Source organism: Scyliorhinus canicula, chromosome 3 (assembly GCF_902713615.1).
Source record: "Scyliorhinus canicula chromosome 3, sScyCan1.1, whole genome shotgun sequence".
NCBI lineage: Eukaryota > Metazoa > Chordata > Chondrichthyes > Carcharhiniformes > Scyliorhinidae > Scyliorhinus > Scyliorhinus canicula.
In genome coordinates, this window is record NC_052148.1 from 111545236 (window position 1) to 111565736 (window position 20501).

Here is a 20501-nt window from a genome sequence, read left to right on the forward strand (position 1 = left end):
TATGTTCTTATATCCAATTTATCAATGGCCTTACTGATTATGTCTACCGCCCTGCCCTCATCAACCTTCCTGCTCACTTCATCAAAGAACTCTGACAAATTTGAACAGCATGATCTCCCATGCACAAAACCATGCTGACTACTCCTAATCAAACTCTATCTTTCCAAATGCCTGCATATCTTATCTCTCAGAATCCTCTCTAGTAACTTACCCATCACAGATGTTCGGCTCACCGGTCTATAATTCACAGGTTCTTCTTTACTGCCCTTCTTAAATAAGGGCACAACATTTGCTACCCTGCAGTCTTCTGGTACCTCACCCATGGCCAACGACGATGCAAATATCTCAGCCAGGACTCCCGCAATTTCTTCTCTAGCCTCAGGCAGTGTTCTTGGATATACCTGGTTAGGGCAAGGAGATTTATCCACCTTCATACATTTTAATACGTCCATCACCTCCTCTACTGTAATGCGAACTGTCCCCAATATATCGCCATTAATCTTCCCAGGTTCCCATGTCTTCATGCCTTTCTCCATGGTAAACAGAGGAGAAATATTCATTGAGAACCTCGCCCATCTCCTGCAGTTTCACATATGTGTTCACTTTGGTCCTTGAGGGGTCCTATTCTCTCTCTCGTTATTATTTTTCCTTTAATCTACTTAAAGAATCCCTTTGGATTATCTCGGCCAAAGCTACCTGATGCATTCTTTTTGCCCTCCTAATTTCCTTCTTGAGCATACTCCTGTATTCACTGTACACTCTAAAAAATCCTTTGATTCCAGCTGCTTATACCTGAGCCATGCGTCCTCTGTTTTCCTGGCCAAAACCTCAATATGTTTCGTCATCCAGGGTTCCCTACTCCTGCCAGCCTTGCCCTTCACCCTAACAAGAACATATAGACCCTGAACTCCAGCTATTTCCCTTTTAACGGCCTCCCACTTGCTAGAGGTCCCTTTGCCCTCAAACAAGCTATTCCAATCAATCCCTGCAAGCTCCTGTCTAATTTGTCTGGCCCCAATTTAGAACTTGCACCTGTGGACCAGTTTTGTCCCTTTCCATAACTATTTTAAAATTAATAGAATTATGGTCACTGGTCCCAAAGTGATCCCCCACCCTCACCTCAGTCACTTGCCCTGCCCCATTTCCCAAGAGTAGGTCAAGTTTTGCTCTTTCCCGAGTAGGACTCTCCACATACTGCCTGAGGAAACTTTCCTCAACACACTTAACAAATTCCACCCCATCTGAGCCCTTAACACTATGGCAGTCCCAGTCTAGGTTAGGAAAATTAAAATCCCCGACTATAACAACCCTATTACTCCTGCAAGTCTCCCCAATCTCCCTGCATATATGCTCTTCTAATTCCTGTTGACTATTTGGGGGCCTAAAGTACAACCCCAATAAAGTTACCATCCCCTTCTTATTTCTTAGTTTCACCCACAAAGTCTCGTCGGATCATCCCTGGGTTATTTGATCTCTGACGGGGCAGTATGGCGGCGCAGTAGGTTAGCCCTGCAGCCTCACGGCGCCTAGGTCCCAGGTTCAATCCCGGCTCTGGGTCACTGTCCGTGTGGAGTTTACACATTCTCCCCGTGTTTGCGTGGGTTTCGTCCCCACAGCCCAAAGATGTGCAGGCTAGGTGAATTGGATACTCTAAATTTAAAAAAAAAAAGAAAAAAATTTCTTCTTTGACTACTGCCGTGATGCTCCCCTTAATCAAAAAATGCAACTCCCCCTCTCTTTCCTCCACCTCTGTCCCGCCTAGTGCACCTGTACCCTGGAACATTAAGCTGCCAGTCCTGTCCCTCCCTTAGCCATGTTTCAGTTATGGCTGGAATATCCCAATGCCACGTACCTATCCATGCCCTGAGTTCATCAGCCTTACCTGGAATCCCTCTGGCATTGAAATAGATGCAATTTGATCCAAAAGGTTTTCCTTAATGTGTTTGAGTACTAAATCTCTCGGCAGTGTATTGGTGTAAGAATGCTTGTGGAGGATAGAGCAATCCGGCCTGCAATTCCCCGATTCCACACATATGCTTTACTCCTTAAGTAATGGTGAGTACTCACCATTATTCTTATCTCAAATTCCAGATCAATATCTCCCATCAAAGCTACACTACCTTTGCTGCATACCTTGCCGTATCTTCATACTTATACATTCTCCCACTACATCACTGTCAGGAGATTCGTAGTCTTGCATCCTTTGCTATTCAACCATGATGTTTCCAACTGCCGGACCACCCTTAATGAAATCCGTTCCTATAGTATGTTAATATTCCTCCTTCTTTCCCAATTTCCTTGTCCATTCTAAACTTCCTTAGCCTGGAATATTTAATTCTCAATAATCCCCACCTTGTAGTAAGGTCTCTGTTCTGACTATTACATCATAGCCCTTAAGATGAATTTGTGCTTCCAACTAATTTTAAAATATATTTTGCTGCCTACACTTATGCACAGAATTTTTATTTGAGTAATTGTCCCCACACTGCCCTCTGCCATGTCTTTTCCTCCCACAATTAATGACTCAATGTAGACTTTCCACTCTGAGCCCCTCTTACACCATCAGTTACATCTTTTCCACTTACCTGTCCCACAAAATCTTGATTGCAGTCCTATGTGTGTTGACGTCCCTTTCGACATTTATAATAGTGTCCAGTAATATCAAAATGATTATTTTAAATGCAATTATTAATTTTTTGTATTTGTAAGTTTTAATATTATAAAAACAATAAAGACTGCACGTTTGACAATATTAGTTTCTAATTCTCCTCCCTGCTATTTTCTTTAAATAAAATTAAATAGAAATTGAAACTTCTGCAATGGGCAGGATTCTCAGTTGCCCAAAGCTGAAATTGGGAACGGCGATCGGGTGGAGAATGGCGCCCGATGCCAAAATCGAGGCAGGCGCCAGTTTGACACCGGGTTGCGATGCTCCCCCCCCTCAAATTGATACGCGTGCTGTGCACAGTCGCTGTCATACTATCCACTCATGTATATAATGAGGTGCAGACAGGCACACAACACAGTGCAGCCAATCACCAGACAGGACACGACCACTATAAAGCCAGAGGGCACTAGGTTTCCCGCTCTCTCTGGACCCAGCCACTGAGACAGTCAAAGTCCACGAGCTAGCCAGTGCAAACACCATGCGGTAGCTAGCAAGTCTGGTCAGGCTAATACAAGGGGCGTGATTCTCCGCTCCCCACGCGGCCTGGGAGAATCGCGGGAAGGCCCCCCGACATTTTCTACGCCCCCCTGGCGCCCCCCGCAATTCTCCCCCCCCCCACCCCCCCCGCCATTCTCCCCCCCCCCGCCTCGGAAAAATCGCCGCTCGCCATTTTTCACGACGAACGGCGATTCTCCGAGCCCGATGGGCCGAGCAGCCGGCCCTTCACGCCCGTTTCACGACGGCGGCAAACACACCTGGTCGCTGCATTCGTGAAACGGGCACCAGATGCCCGTTTGGGGCATCTAAGGGCCCGATTGGGATGGGAGCACCACGACTGTGCTCGGGAGGGGAAAGGCCCGCGATCGGGGCCCACCGATCGTCGGGCCAGCGTCCAAAACGGACGCACTCTTTCCCCTCTGCCGCCCGGCAAGATCAAGCCGCCAAGTCTTGCCGGGCGGCTGAGGAGAAAGACGGCCACCGCGCATGCGCGGGTTCGTGCCGTCTGCGCGACAAAGTCATCCGCGCATGCGCGGGTGCGTGCCGTCTGCGCGACGAAGTCATCCACGCAAGCGCGGGTTGGAACCGGCAACCCGCGCATGCGCGGATGACTTCACATTCTCGGCTTGATGAGGTCGCTGCCGAGAAAGACGGAGGCCTACTCCTAGCCCCCCGGGTGGGGGTGAATTAGGTGCGGGGAGCGGGCTCCGAGGCCGTCGTGAACTTCGGCCGAGTTCACGACGGCCTTCACAAATTCAGCCCCCTGCGGAGAATTCCGCCCAAGGTCTCCAGTCAGTTTAGTATAGTGTCGACCCACAGCTGAACATGTATATCAGTTCTATCGTTGAATAAAACAGTGTTGGATTTTCTCCAGTGTCAGAAGTCTGCTTCCAGCTTCCCTGCATCAAATGCAGTCCACATCGAATCAGCCTGCCTAACACATCATGGTACCAGAGTGGTACTGATATTGACGGATCTACCTCGAGCAAATCAGCATTGACCAGCAAGCAGCCATCCGGTGAAATGGAAAACATCCAGCCTCCTCCGCAGCTCCGGCAACCTCGACGCCAATTGGAAGATCTTCAAGCAAAAGTTCCTCTTGTACATCAAGGCCTCCGACCCCGAAGCCGCATCGGATGCCAGGAAGATCACGCTATTTCTCTCCACAGCAGGGGACCACACCATCCACATCTACAACTCCCTTACGTTCGCTGAAGGCGAAGACAAAATGAAATTCAAAACAGTCCTGCTGAAGTTCGACAGCCACTGCCACATTGAGGTGAATGAGAGCTTTAAACGGTACGTTTTCTAGCAGAGGCTTCAAGGTAAGGATGAACCTTTTCAGTCCTTCTTGACCCATCTCCGCATCCTAGCGCAGTCATGTAACTATGACTCGACAGCTGATTCCATGATCCGGGATCGTTTTTGGGGTCCACTCTGACTCCCTTCGCCAGCAGCTCCTGAAAGTCAAACAGTTGACCCTCCCTGTTGCTATCGAGACAGGCGTTGTCCATGAGCATGCTAAGAATCGTTACTCCCACATCAGGGCGGCACAGACTGCAAAGCTGGCCTTCCACGAGGTGGAACGGGTGCAGGCTATCGAGGGGAGTGGCCGTTTCACGTGCTTTTCCCGGGTCCCTGCGCATGCGCACCACGACCGAGTAGACGACGAGACCGACAACCCGACTGCGTAAGTGCGTACATCGACCGACACCACTGCTCATGCGCGATGGCGCACGGAATGCGCTGATGTCGGCATCAAGACGTGTTCGAATTGTAGCTCCGCCCACTTAAAGCGGCAATTGCCGGCAAAAGGACGCCGGTGTCTACAGTGTGGCAAGCTTGGCCACTACGCAGCTCTTTGCAGATCTGCTCCATCTCTCAACAGCCAGTACAACAATCATGCCAGATCCCGATCTCGACAGCCCAACAGACCCTGATGCGGAGTGCCTCAAGTCCCCATACCGGGTGGGCATCATAACGACACATGCGTTGCCTTCCACTACAACGGCGAAACGCCTTTCCATCCTCAGTGGATCCCGACGATGCGTGGTGTGCTGTCCTCACAGTTAACAAGGCTCAAATCCGGTTCAAACTGGACACCGGCGCATCGGCGAACCTCATCTCAAAATCCGACCTCGACACCATCCGCGCCAGACCAAGCATTCTTCCATTGGCCTGCCAGCTCCTTGACTACAATGGAAATGCCATAACTGCCAGTGGCTCATGTCAACTAGGGGTAGCCAACAAAGCGATCAAGGCGACGCTGCGGTTTGAAATCGTCGGGCCTGACAGAGCATCCCTGCTCGGTGCTCGAGCCTGCAAGCTCCTGAACCTGGTTCAGCGCGTCCACACCATGTCATCATCACCGGCGACGGCCTTGCCTGATGGAAACTTGCAAGCCGACATAGATGACATTATCACACAGTACCACAGCGTATTCGATGGGATGGGCACGCTCCCGTACTGATATAAAATCCTGCTCAAGCCAAACGCCACCCCTGTAATTCATGCACCACGCTGGGTGCCGGCACCCCTCAAGGATCGTCTGAAGAAGCAATTACAGGACCTCCAAGACCAGGGCATCATATCGAAGGTCACAGAGCCCACAGACTGGGTCAGCTCCATGGTCTGCGTAAAGAAGACGTCGGGGAGCTTCACATTTGCATTGACCCGAAGGATCTAAACCGCAACATCATGCGGGAGCATTACCCGCCTCCAAGGGTTTTTGGCAAATACAGCTGGATGCGTCCAGTCGCAAGCTGTGCACGTTCAACACCCCGTTCAGCTGCTACTGCTACAACCGGATGCACTTTGGCATCATATCTGCCTCCGAAGTATTTCACCGCATCATGGAGCAGATGATGGAGGGCATCGAGGGGGTGAGAGTGTACGTTGACGACGTAATTATCTGGTCCACAACGCCCCAGGAACACATCGCTCGCCTCAAGAAGGTATTCCAAAGAATCCATGAACATGGTCTCCAGCTCAACAGGGCCAAGTGCTCATTTGGTCAATCGGATATCAAATTCCTACGTGACCACATTTCGCAGCAGGGTGTGCGGTCAGATGCCGACACGGTTGCGCCGATCAACGCCATGAAGACCCCGGAGGACAAGAAGGCGGTCCTCCGCTTTCTCGGGATGGTTAACTTCCTCAGGAAATTCATTCCCAATATGGTATCCCACACCACGGCCCTCCACCATCTCATCAAGATGCCGACGGAATTCCAGTGGCTGCCTACGCATGAAGAGGTGAGCTGAAAGCAAAGCTCACTACAGCCCCGGTTCTAGTGTTCTTCGACCCAGCCAAGGAAACCAAGATATCAACTGATGCAAGCCAGGACGGCATTGGGGCGGTGCCCCTTCAGCGAGATGACTCCTGGTCCTGGGCTCCAGTGGCGTATGCCTCCAGGGCCATGATGCCCACATAGCAACGGTATGCTCAGATTGAGAAGGAGTCTCTGGGCCTCCTGACAGGGATAGTCAAGTTTCACGACTATGATTACGCCCTGCCAAAATTCACGGTAGAAACGGACTACAGGCCTCTAGTCCACATAATCCAAAAGGATTTAAATGACATGACACCTCGGTTACAGTGAATTTTTAAAAAGTCTATGCCGCTACGACGTCGAACTTGCCTACACGCCAGGCAAAGAGCTGATCGTTGCAGATGCCCTATCCAGGTCCATTACCACACCGTGTAAACAAAGTGACTTCATCTGTCACATAGAAGTGCAAGCGCAGTTGTGTGCCACCAACCTTCCGGCCTCTGACGAACGGGTGGTCCAAATTTGTGAGGAAATGGCCAAGGATCATCTGCTGCAGCGTGTGATGCAGCACCTTACCAATGGTTGGCAGAAAGGACAATGTCCCCAGTTCTATAACGTAAAAGACGACCTGACGGTGGTGGAAGGCATCCTTCTGAAACTCGACAGGATCGTAATTCCTCAGAGCATGTGAGCTATGGTGCTGGGCCAACTGTCACCTTGGGGTCGAGAAATGCCGACACAGAGCTCGGGAGGCGGTCTATTGGCTGATGCCTTACCTGTCAGAAGTTTCAGCCAGCTCAACCCAAAGAAACGTTGCAGCAGCACGAGATCGTGACCTGTCCGTGGTCCAAAGTAGGTGCAGACCTTTTCCACGCCAAGAGGCGTGACTACGTACTCCTGGTCGACTACTTCTCCAGTTACCCAGAGGTGGTGAAACTGTCTGACCTCACGTCGAAGGCGGTAATAAAAGCCTGCCAAGAACCGTTCGCCAGGCATAGGATACCACTCACGGTAATGAACGACAACGGTCCTTGCTTTTACAGCCAGGAATGGTCTGATTTTGCACAGTCCTACAACTTCCGTCATGTAACCTCCAGTCCCCACTACCCGCAGTCAAACGGGAAGGCCGAGAAAGGGGTCCATATTGTAAAGCGGTTGCTGGGCAAAGCTGCAGACTCCGACTTCAACCTGGCACTGCTGGCATACAGGGCAACCCCACTGTCCACTGGATTGTCTCCAGTGCAGATGCTCATGAATCGCACTCTGAGGACCACAGTTCCAGCCATCCATGTTCCAGACCTTGACCACCTCACGGTCTTACAGGAAATACAGCAGTCACGGGCCCAACAGAAAGCCACATACGATGCTCATGCCGCGGATCTACCCGAGCTGGCCCCTACTGATCATGTTCATGTCCAGTTGCCTGAGGGCGGCTGGTCAGCCACAGCTGTTGTGATCAAACAAGTGTTGATCACAACATTTTTTTCTCAAAAGTATTGTTTTGTTTGCCATGTATCTGCACTATCGACACCTTCCTATATATATATATATATATATATATATACACACACATATATATATATATATATATACACACGTTCATCTAGACACTTTTTGTATATAGTCAGGCATATATATCCGCTCACAAACCCTAGTATTTATTTATCTAAAAAAAAGGGGGAGATGTCATAATATCCACTCATATATATATATAATGAGGTGCAGGCAGGCAGTGATTGACATACAGGATGACCAGTAAGCACACAACACAGAGCAGCCAATCACCATACAGGACACTATCATTATAAAGCCAAAGGGCACTAGGTTTCCCGCGCTCTCTGGACCCAGCCACTGAGACAGTCAGAGTCCACGAGCTAGCCAGTGCAAACACCATGCTGGCTGGTTTAGCTCACTCGGCTAAATCGCTGGCTTTTAAAGCAGACCAAGCAGGCCAGCAGCACGGTTCGATTCCCGTACCAGCCTCCCCGGACAGGCGCCGGAATGTGGCGACTAGGGGCTTTTCACAGTAACTTCATTGAAGCCTACTCGTGACAATAAGCGATTTTCATTTTCATTTCATTTTCAGCTAGTAAGTCTGGTCAGGCTAATACAAGGTCACCAGTCAGTTTAGTATAGTGTCGACCCACAGCTGAACATGTATATCAGTTCTATCGTTGAATAAAACAGTGTTGGATTTTTTCCTGTGTTAGATGTCTGCTTGCAGCTTCCCTGCATCGAGTGCAGTCCACATCGAACCAGCCTGCCTAACACATCAGTCGCAACCCTGCTGGAATGGTCATTAGTGGGCCCACCCGCGATGCTCCGCCTCCAATGGCCGTGTTCCGGACGGGGGCCACGGGTCGTCTCAGCAGTCGTGAGCCTGGCGTGGCAGCTATGGAGAGAGAGAGAGAGAGAGAGAGAGAGAGAGAGAGAGAGAGAGAGAGAGAGAGAGAGAGAGAGAGAGAGAGAGAGAGAGCGAGCGTGCGGACAGTGTCCAGCTCTGCTACATTAGGCCGTGGTGGGGGATGGGCGGGTACACGGTCCAGCACGATTGGTGCATGTGTGGGAGGTGTAGGCATACGTGCAGCTGCAACTTGTCAGCCCTGCGCATGTGCTGCATGACCCGGCGATTCTCCAACTGTTTTCCGTACGTTCCGTGGGTGTTTCATGCAGTGCCGATGCTAGTTCCTCACCGGTAGCGGAATCGGTGCAGGTTTTGTGCCGATTTGCCTGTCGTGAAACACCATGGACCCTCTGATGGCGTCAGCACTTAGTCTCAGGAACGGAGAATCCAGCCCAATAACTTTAAACCAGGTTTATCCTATTTGAAATACATTATCCCAACTCGCACATAACTTTGCGATGCTGTGATTTGGTTATGCCACCCTTGGAATAAAAATAATATTCCATGGTTGGTTCGTAGCACAATGTCCAGCGTAAGGTTAAGGGGGGGGGGGGGGGTTGTTGGGTTACGGGTATAGGGTGGATACGTGGGTTTGAGTAGGGTGATCATTGCTCGGCACAACATCGAGGGCCGAAGGGCCTGTTCTGTGCTGTACTGTTCTATGTTCTACGTTAATCGTGTACTGCTGACACAATACTTACTTAACTTGGGGAATTTAGTGAGTGAGGGTAGAGGTGTTGCTTTCATGTTATAAGAACAAGGAGTGGTCTGAGAGAGGAAGTGAGAGACGACGAGACCCGAGAGCCAAGTACAGAGGCATTAACTGGGTAAACAAATAGCCGATTGGTTAGTGATTTTCAAGGTTTTTTTTGCTCTAAACTGGGGCAGTTGTTTAAGCCAGCACAGGAGAGATGTGTGTACTGTATTAATTTATAATTTATCAAGTTAAACTATCTGATATAATTACAAATAATAGTTGAATGATATTTCTAAACTTGTAACCCTAATTAGTTAAACAAAATATAATAGAGATTACTTTTGCAGGCGGTGGACTGCAGCTGTAGGGTCTGGTGGACAACAGCATCATCCATAGCAACCACAACTGCACTAAGTGTCAGCAGCCCAAGGAAATTTGGCTCAGAGTTGATGAGCTGGAGTCCAAATTTCGGACATGACATCAGGGAGGGGAAAGTTAGTTTCAGGAGGTTGTCTACCTATCCTTAAGCTAGGTACTTCAGATTTGTTCCATGGTTAGGAACAGGAGGGCATGACTACAGGTGAGGCAGGTATGGTGATACTGAAGGTAGCTGTAGAGGAGTCGCAGTCCTTGCAATTGTCCAACAGGTTCAAGGGGCGGGATTCTCCCTTCTGGGGACTAAGTCGCCACGCGTTTGAGAAAAAAGAAATAGCAAGGGAAAGTTGACACTGGTGGGAGTAGTTTACAGGTCCACGAATAGTAGCTATAATGTAGCTAACCCTAACCCTAATCACAAAATAATGGAGGCTTGTAGAAAAGGCACTGCAAACATCTTCATATAGATCGATGAATCAAATTTGCAAGTTAACCTTGAGAATAAGTTCCGAAAATATATTTGGGATAGTTCTTAGAATAGTATGTTCCAGAACCCACCAGGGAACTGGCTATTTTAGACCTGGCAAAATGTAACGCCTCAGGATGAATAAATGACCTCACAGTAAAGGATTCTCTAGACCAGTGCTTCTCAAACTATCTGATGTGGCGTACCGGCAGTTTTTTTTTCAATGTGCCAGGGACCGGTGAGCGAAACAAGCCAGTCCAGCTGGGGGTTCGGGGGGTGGGGATGTGAACCCCCAGAAATTTTTTTGAGATATATCTTATTGCAGGGGCAATTATATTACATTATATTATATAATTGCAAATATAATGGATATATTTGCAAGATAATATAATGTAATATAATTGTCCCCCCCCCCCCCCCCCCGCCAAGCACTGCTCTAGACAAGAGTGCTTATAACATGACTGAATTTCACATTCAATTTGAGGGTGAGAAACATCGGTCTGAAACCAATGTGTTAAATTAAATAAAGGCAATTACCAAGGTATGAGGACAGAGTCGGGCAACGTGGACTGGGGAAATAAAGATGATAATGATAATAATAATAACTTATTGTCACAAGTAGGCTTCAATGAAGTTACTGTGAAAAGCCCCTCGTCGCCACATTCCAGTGCCTGTTCGGGGAGGCCGGTACGAGAACTGAACCCGCGCTGCTGGCCTTGCAAGCCAGCTGTTTAGCCCACTGTGCTAAACCAGCCCCGGATTAGACAGTAGAGAAGCAGTGGCAGACATTTAATGAGAAATTTCTATAACTTTTAACAAAGAAAGACTCCATGAGAAAGATGTTCCATCCATGAATAACTAAGGAAGTGTTTCTTTTATTCATTAATGGAATGTGGATGTCGCTGGCTGGGCCAGCATTTATTGCCCATTCCTAATTGCCCTTGAACTGAGGTCAGAGGGCATTTACAATTCACATGTAGGCCAGACTAGGTAAGGATGGCAGATTTCCTTCCTTAAAGGACATAAGTGAACCAGATGGGATTTTACTACATGCAACCATGGTTCCATGGTCATCATTAGACTTGCAATTCCAAATTTTTATTAAATCCAAATTTCACCATCTGCCTTGGTGGGATTTGAACTGGGGTCCCCAATTACCTTTTACCAAATTATCAGGGAATGTTTGTCAGCAACTTTAAGTCTATGCAGACTTTAATCTCCCACTCTCATCTCTTCAGTTTTTCAAAAGGTTCACTCATATAACATATTAATACAAAGTTAAAATCTTGTATATCCTAAATGGAATTAGAATATTTATATCCTAAATGGAATTAGAATATTTAAAGGACATCTTAATTTTCTTTTACATAAGGTAAATTTTATCTAGTCTGTGACCTGGGGCGCAATTCTCCCAAAGGGAGACAAACAGCCGACGCCGGAGTGAAACCGGAGTGTTTCACTCCGGCGTCGGAGGCCGCTCCTCGCCCCCTATTCCCCCCCCAACCCCCCACCCCCCTGTGGCTAGAAGCGGCGGCGCGTGAATTTCGCAGCCTTTCGGGCCTTGACGCTTGCGTCAAAGTGGCGCGTCGGGAATGACGCGGCCGGCGGTGCCTAAGTGACATCAGCCGCGCATGCGCGGTTGCCGTCTTCCCCTTCGCTGCCCCGCCAGACATGGCGGCTTGATCTTGCGCGGCGGCGGAGGGAAAAGAGTGCGTCTTTTAGAGACGCCGGCCCGACAATCGGTGGGCACCGATTGCGAGCCAGACACCTCCTGAGCACGCCCGTGGTGCTCGATCCTCCCTCCGCCCCCCACAGGCCCCACACACAGCGGTCGCGCGCTGTTCACGCCGGCAGTGACCAGGTGTGGTTGGCGCCGGCGTGAACCGGTCGGGTTTGGCAGGCAGCTCGGCCTATCCGGGCCGGAGAATCGTCGGTCGCCGTTAGAAACGGCGAGCGGCGATTCTCCGAGCGGCCTGTCGCAAAACGCGACACGCCATTTTGGGGGGGGGGGGTGGGAGAATCGTGGGGGGTGCCAGGGCGGCATGGCGTGATTCGCCCGGCCCTCCCGCGATTCTCCCACCCGGCATGGGGGGGCAGAGAATCACGCCCCTGATCTCTAAACAATTTTCAACTGATCATGGAGTAAAGAAAAACATTAAATTCTGCAAAGACATAAGGGGTGAAGTTGGTTGACACCAGCAGTGCAAATGGGATGGTAGCAAATCGGTACCAGATTTTTCACCATGCCAGTTTTAATTTTCTATTGACTTGGAAAATATTGCCAAGATTTTTCATTTCAAAGCAAGTAGAAGTGACTGTCTCTGCTGCCACTAGCTCTGGGGAAATATATGGGGAGCCTGGTGGTATAGTTGCCGGTCAGGTTGTGGAATCAGTTGCGGAGATATTATGTTGGCGGGGGATGTCGGTGTTGACACCACTGTGTGGGAACCATAGGTTTAAACCGGAGCAGATGGATGGGATGTGGGAAGTGGAGGGAAGCAGGACTTGTGAGGGCAACTGACCTGTACTTGGAAGGGAAGTTTACAGGTCTGGAGGAGTTGCAGGAGAGGTTTGAGTTGCCATGGGGGAATGAATTTGGATATATGCTGGTAAGGGACTTTGTGCGAAAGGAGTGGCGGATGTTTCCCAGGTGCCGGAGTACATGTTATTGGAGCAACTGCTGTTCGTGGATGAGTTGGGAGGGGGTAGGATTGGGGATATATACGAGTGGTTGGGGGGGGCAGGATGCGCAGGTGGTGAGTCAAGAACAAATGGGAGGAGGAGTTGGGAGGGGGAAATAGGCTGGGTATTGTGGTGCGAGGCGATGTGTAGAGTGAATTTAACCTCCTTCTGTGCAAGGATGAACTTGATTCAGTTCAAGGTGGTGCACAAGTTACATATGACCCAGACAAGGATGAGTAGCTTCTTCCACGGGGTGGCCGATGATTGTGAGAAGTGTGGGCGTGGGCCGGCGAATCATGCGCACATGTTCTGAGTTGCGAGAAGCTGGAAAGATACTGGGAAGTGGTGTTCGGGACAATGTCCAAGACTGTGGGGGTAGAGGTCAGGCCGGACCCAATGGTGGCACTCTTTGGGTATCGGAAGTGCCGGAGCTGCTGGAGGGGAACGGGTCTGATTTTGTGGCCTTCGCCTCTCTAATTGCCCAGCGATGGATCTTGCTAAAATGGGTATTAAGAGTAATGAAAAATATAAACCACATACTCTTTTCAAATTCAGAGGCGAAAGTTTTGAAAAAATTATTTTAAAGTGTAAACTTTACGAAAAGAAAACGTCAAGGGAGAATCTAATAGAGGTTTTAAAAATTATGCAAGATTTCATAAGACATAGGAGCAGAATAGACCACTAGGCCCATCAAGTCTCCTCCACAGAGCTGCCAACCTTTCCTAACAGAAATCAGTATTCCAGATACCAAAAATCGGTATTTTGGCAGTAAAATACGGATTTTCATTTCAAAGGAAAATTGCCCACCAATCTGAAGTGCAGCTTTACATCTTTATTGCAAAAATCTAAAACACAAATGGAAATGCAAATCTAATGCTTCATACATGTACACCATCATGAGTGGGTGTTTTCAAATTAAGTGTCAAACATTCAGTAAATCTAAGAATGAAAAATGTGAATAAAGAATTTGCCTTTTTTCATGAAGTTCAAAATTGTCCTGACGTTTGATTAACTTAATTGAATTCCTGCAAGAAACTATACATAAAAAAAGGAATCCAGTGCATTTCTTTCTTTCAAAAAATATTTTCATGAAGTAGCACTAACAGATCTGATGTTCAAATTAGGGTTTATGATAGTAAAGGTATAGTTAAACAGATGCATGATGATTCAGGTTTACTTTTTCAGCATTTTTCTTTCACGCTCACAGCAAATAGCAGTTTCCACAAGTAAAACAAGGATTTATGAACTGAATCCTGCTGAAACTCAATAATGTGCAATGTATTATCAGCTGCACTCCATCAGTATAGAAAGAGGGAAGCAGAGTTAAAATTTGAGATCAATGACCTTTCAACAATTTGGAACGTTAACTCTCTGCTTCTCTCCCCATTGATGCTGCCTGACCCGCGTATGTTTAGCACTTTCTTTTCTTTAAATACATAGCAGTGCTCTACAAAGATCACGGATAGAGCTAGTGCTGAGTCTACTTACTGTAGTCCACCTTCCCTCAACATGATTTTTTTCTCCCAGTAACTCTCAGGCACCTCGATGCCTCAGACCACGCGAAGGTCAGGATCACCTGACAGTGTCAGGTGATCATGACCTGTGTGTGGTCTCGCACATGAGGCATCGAGATGCGTATTGGTTTCCTTGGCAACAGGGCCCTGCGCAGAGGCCCCACCCCTCTACTCTCCTCCCCGCACACTAACATACACGCATGCGCTGTTGATGAGGCATCAAGGTGTGTATTCAATACATACAGAACATGTTGAATACGGGCAGCATACCCATAAGCATGTGAAAAAAGGCCCTTTATGTAAAGGCCCTTTATATAGAGACCCTTTATAAGAATGGGATGAAGCAGATGGGTGGACCCTTTATAAAGTACAAATTAAATAAATCAATGATGAGAGTAATGCTGTTGATATGGTATACATGGACTTCCAACAGCGTTTGATACAGTGCCACACAGCAGACTTGTGAACAAAGTTATAGCTCATAAAATAAAAGGGGCAGTAGCAACATGGAAATGGAAGTGGCCAAGTGACATAGTGATTAATGAATGTTTTTTGGGCTGGAGGAAGGTTTGTAGTGGTGTTCACCAGAGGTCAGTGGTTTTGGACATTTGCTTTCCATATGTATAGAATGACCTAGATCATGGGACAATTTCAAAATCTTCAGATGTGACAAAACTTGGAAGCATTGTAAACTGTGAAGAAGATCTCAAAAGGACACAGAAAAGTTGGTGGAATGGGCGGAGTGGTGGCAGATAAAGTTCAATGCAGAGAAATGTGAAGTGATCTATATTGGTAAAAAGAACATGGATAAATAATATAAAATAAAGGGTCCAATTCTCAAGTGGATGCAAGAGCAGACGGACCTGGGCATATATGTGCATAAGTTATTGAAGTTGGCAGGACAGTTCAGAGAGCAGTTAATAAAACATCCAAGCTTAATTAAAAGGGGCATAGAGCATAAAACTCGGGCGTTATTTTGAACTTGTATAAGACGCATGAGGCTTGTACAAGATAGTTCAGCCTCAGCTGGAGTATTGGGTGTAGTTCTGAAGGACAGACTTTAGAAAGGATAAAAGCATTGAAAAAAGTACAAGAAAATATTCACAAGAATGGTTTCAGGGGCGAGGAATTTCAGTTATGAAGACCAATTGCCGACATTAGGACTGCTTTCCTTGGAGTAAAGAAGGTCGAGGGGAAATTTGATGGAAGTATTCAAAATCATGAGGGATCTGGACAAAGTAGATAGGGGAAAACTATGCTTACTCATGAAAGGACTGTGAAGGGGAGAGTACAAATTTAGAAAAGTGATACTAGATTTTTTTGTCATGCAGCAATTGGTTGAAGTCTGGAATGCACTGCCTGAAAGTGTGGTGGAGGCAGGGTCAACTGAAGCATTTAAAAAGGATGGAGACTGTTAACTGAAAAGGAAGAATGTGCAGATTACAGGGGAGTGGCACTCGTGGATTGCTCAAAGAGCTGGTGCATTTATGATGGGCCGAAGAGCTTCTTTCTGTAACAATTCTGCGATTGTGATATTTGACTATTTGATTTGAGTTATTGTCACGTGTAGCAAAGTACAGTGAAAAGTGTTTTTCTGCAGCCAAGGGAAGGTACACAGTACTTACATAGTAGGAAAAAAAATAAGCGACTGATCGACATAGTGCTTTGTTTAATGAAGGAGTATGTGCATGTGTCTGAGAGAGAGAGAGAGAGAGGGGGGGATAGGCAGTGAGAACAATTCTTATAAATCCACAAAATTACATGATGCAAAGCCTTTTAAGGATATATTTTTCATTGTAATCAAAACCAGTCATCATTTAAACTTGAAATTCAAAAACCATTTTCTTCAGTCAATGAAGTTAACATAAAACTGGATTTCAAATGGATAGTATAAAGTACATACCACTAAGAACTCCTTCTTGTCCACCATTTTGTTTCCATCAGTATCAAACATGTTGAAAGCTATTTTAAAACCTGCATGAGGTTCTGCAACATATTTTCAAAATACCAATACATTAGTTGTAAAAGAGACAACAGATAAATACAAAATGTTTCAGTGCCTTGATTCCTTTTTGCATCCTATAAAGTCAACCAATATGACAACATTTTAATTGAGAGTATTTAAAATATTAAATAGGCTTTTATGGTGCGTCAGCAACTTATATTTATTTCACACATTTAACATCATAAAATGTCCCAATGTCACAATAGCGAAATCAAGGAATTAATGTATATTACTACCAATTCATAAGAAACTAGGATAAATAATTACAGGTAACAATCGTTAAAAGAGAATTAAATTAAAAGACAAATCGTAGAATGAGCCAGTAATGTAAAAGCAAGATTTTTTTATGGTTAAGTTTATGACATTAAAATCTACCAACAGGAAGCATGATCAAAAAGTAAGACAGAGAAACAATGTTGGTAAGTACGGGACCAAACTACTTTATCCTTCATATCCTTTGCTTTATACTAACTTCCCGCTTCATTGACGATATTTTATCTATACTGAGGCCTGGATTTTCTGCTGCACAGCCCATGCCCCCACCCCTGCAACAGTTTTTCCGCAGCAGAGATGGCTCAACATTGGCTGGTGACGGAATCTTCCGGTCCCACCTACATCAATGACCATTTACTTTGCTCAGTACCTGCGCCGCTGAGGAATCTGCCACAGGGGGTCACCTTCGGCAGAACCGGAAAATCATGGCCAGAATGTTTTCCTTCTTAAGCTTCCAGTGCTTAAAATTATATTAAATTGTTGAGAAATATTACCAACTAAGCATAAAAGAACACACAGCACCATTTATATAGTGTCTTTAATATGTGAAAACATCCCAAGTTGCTTTCATGCAAAGCGGTTCTGGATTAACTTTTCCTTACTGCCAACGGGGAATACATGGGTGAGAATAAAATTAGTAAGTACTCCATGTAATAATAATTCTTTTTAAAAATAAATTTAGAGTACCCAATTCATTTTTCTTTCCAATTAAGGGGCAATTTAGCGTGGCCAATCCACCTACCCTGCACATCTTTTGCACTGTGGGGGCGAAACTCACGCAAACACGGGGAGAATGTGCAAACTCCACATGGGCGGTGACTCAGAGCCGGGATCGAACCTGGGACCTCAGCGCCGTGAGGCTGCAATGCTAATCGCTGTGCCACTGTACTGCCCCTCCATGTAATAATAATAACAGTTCCTGATTAATTAATTGCATTTCATAGAAATATGGAACAAAAGGACAGGGAAACACTCTTCAGAAAATAAAAAAAATAGCCCAGTTTAGAACTGGCTCAAGCAAAGGATAAGACAAAACACATCCCAAAATGGAATGGAACTAACTGGAATGCAGATGATTAAAATTTGAAATTCTGTCGTTCCGATTTGAAGGATTCTAAGTCCCTGGAGTAAAACAAGGATAGATGTTTTCACTGAGATTGGTTGGAACAATGTATCAGATCAAAGATGGAATAGTTGGGTGGCGACTCCTTGACTTGCACCTATTTTTCTGTTCACTTTGATTTGTTTTGTGGTTCCTATTACTTCCTTTTCTCAGTTTTAACAAAAGGTCTCCACTTGAAACTTTAACCATTTTTTGCCTTTTCAGGCTTGGCAAATCTTATGTACTTTTCTGTTACTGCTGCAAGTTTGATATTCGGCTAATATTTGACAGAACTTTTGAATGTATAAAAATAAGATAATTACTGTAATAATGGTGATACAATTAAAAATTAAAGTTGCGAATGGCTTATTTTTGTACTTCAATTCACAATTTATTGTTGACACTGTAACAACGATTAGAAACATGCAGCTGTGAAAATTGCTAATATACTGTTAACTTATACTCATTAGCAAAATGGTAACATGTAGAATTCTTAGTTAAAATTATTAAACATGCTAGTTTCAGACTCACTTGTTAGTATGCACAAAAGAAACAAATATTCTGTGTAGGCAATCAGACCTAAAAGGGGAGAAAGTGGCACTTTTGATTATTTTGCAATAGGAAAATAAAATCAACTGCAACATTCACCTGAGGAAGGAGCAGTGCTCCAAAAGCTAGTGTTTGAAACAAACCTGTTGGACTTTAACCTGGTGTTGTAAGACTTCTTACTGAACTACAGGTTAGTTAGCAAAAGAAAGAGAATGTTTCAAGTATCACTATTCACTACAACTTTTCTGGAGTAAATTATCTGCACACTATCTCCCAATGTTTTTTAGTATTGTACTGACAATATAGCATTGTAAATAAAAATGCTCCAAATCAAGGTTTTTATCCTTTGAGAATGGTCTCCTGTTTATATGGAAACTGATGATGATAAAGTGAATTTGTTGAAGTTAAATGGTCTGCTGCCTTACAACTTGTTGCTTGTGTTCCCTGAAGCACAAAGAAATGGAGAACAAATATAATTGACCTTTTAAGTTGTTACAAACTCAAATAAAATTGAGATACCTGTGACATTCACCTCCAGATAAGGTACTTCTTGGATTTTGATAAGAGGATGTAAAACACCCTTAGGTAATCACTCAATTAATGTGAATACTTTTTTATTTTGTTTTTATTTGTTTTACAAAGAGATTGTCATCTAACAAAGAGAAGAACATCTGTCGGGCAACAAGTATCTAAACATGAAGTAAACTACCTACCCGTCTCTGAAAGCATTCTGCCCTTTGTTGTAGTAGATTGTGACCTATGCTTAGATAGTTTTGGTTGACTGCATCGAGTGTTATGGGAGAAAGACTTTGAAATGGTCGCAAAAAAAAAAAGAGGGACTTCCAGCAAGACTACAAACATGACAGGAAGGTCACTGTGGAGGTGCCTTGAGAAAAATTAAATAGAAGATGTGTACATAGATTGAATTTGTTAAAAAGGTAAAAAGTATTACTCTTGCAGAATACATTTTAATACAAGAATCAAGCTATTACACAAAAATATAAAAAGTGGCCAAACAATTCCAGAGTTCCTGCTCCTCCACTGCTGGAATTGTGGAAGATCACTGGCCACTAACTCTGCAGGACATCAACCTGTTCCAAATCAAGACGATAGGGATATTTAAACACTGGGGCAGGCAGCCCATGACCAGAGAGGAATTGCAGAGGCACTCAACTTAATGAGATCCTGAAATGTTGGACAAGAACCTTACTAGTCTAATGGAGGGAGGGTCTTAAAGGAAGTGGCAAAGATAGTGGAGGCATTGGTTATAATATTCCAAAATTCCCTGGATTCTGGAAAGGTTCCAGTGAATTGGAAAATGGTCAATATAATGCCCCTGTTCAAAAAGGGAGAAAGGCAGAAAGTAGAAAAATATAGACCAGTTAGTTTAACATCGGTCGTTGAGAAATTGTTGGAATCCATTATCAAGGAAGTTGTAGCGGAACATTTGGAAAATCAAAATGCAATCCACCAGAGTCAGCATGGTTTTATGAACAGTAAATCATGTTTGACTAACTTGTGAGAGTTCTTTGAAGATGTAACAAGCAAAATGGATAAGGGGATCCTGTTGATGCAGCATATCTGGATTTCCATAAGGCAGTTGATAAGGTGCCGCACAAGATATGATCCCATAGGGTTTGGGTGTAATATATTAGCTTGGATAGAGGATTGGCTAACCAGCAGAAAGCAGAGAGTGGGGTTAAATGGGTCTTTTTTGGTCAGTAAGGTGGAACTAGAAGTGTGCAACACTGTTTGGTCCTCGGTCTCCAACTATTTACAATCTGTATCAATGACTTGGATGCAGTGATAGAATGTACTGCAGCCAAATTTGCAAATTACACTAAAATGTTATGTTATTTCTTCTCGCATAGCTCCTGAGATCTGCCTACCTTAGATACTGGGCTGAGTTGGTATGGAGGGTGTAAGGGCAAAGGGTTGGTGGGTGGAACATGGACTGACATGATTTGGCACTAAGTTGGCATAGGGACTATAAGGAG

General features: G+C 45.5%; 1 protein-coding gene across 4 annotated transcripts in view; it reads right to left on the reverse strand.

Moving 5' to 3' along the window:
* The window catches only part of LOC119962883 (calcium uptake protein 3, mitochondrial-like), a 211743-nt gene that overhangs the window by 135065 nt on the left and 56177 nt on the right, over positions 1–20501 (reverse strand). For all 4 annotated transcript variants that reach the window (XM_038791113.1, XM_038791114.1, XM_038791115.1 and 1 more), the window contains exons 5-6: positions 18487–18534; positions 16479–16561 (exon numbers count right to left, since the gene is read on the reverse strand). In XM_038791113.1, the coding sequence (XP_038647041.1) occupies positions 16479–16561; positions 18487–18534 (131 nt within the window). The remainder of the gene's footprint in view (positions 1–16478; positions 16562–18486; positions 18535–20501) is intronic.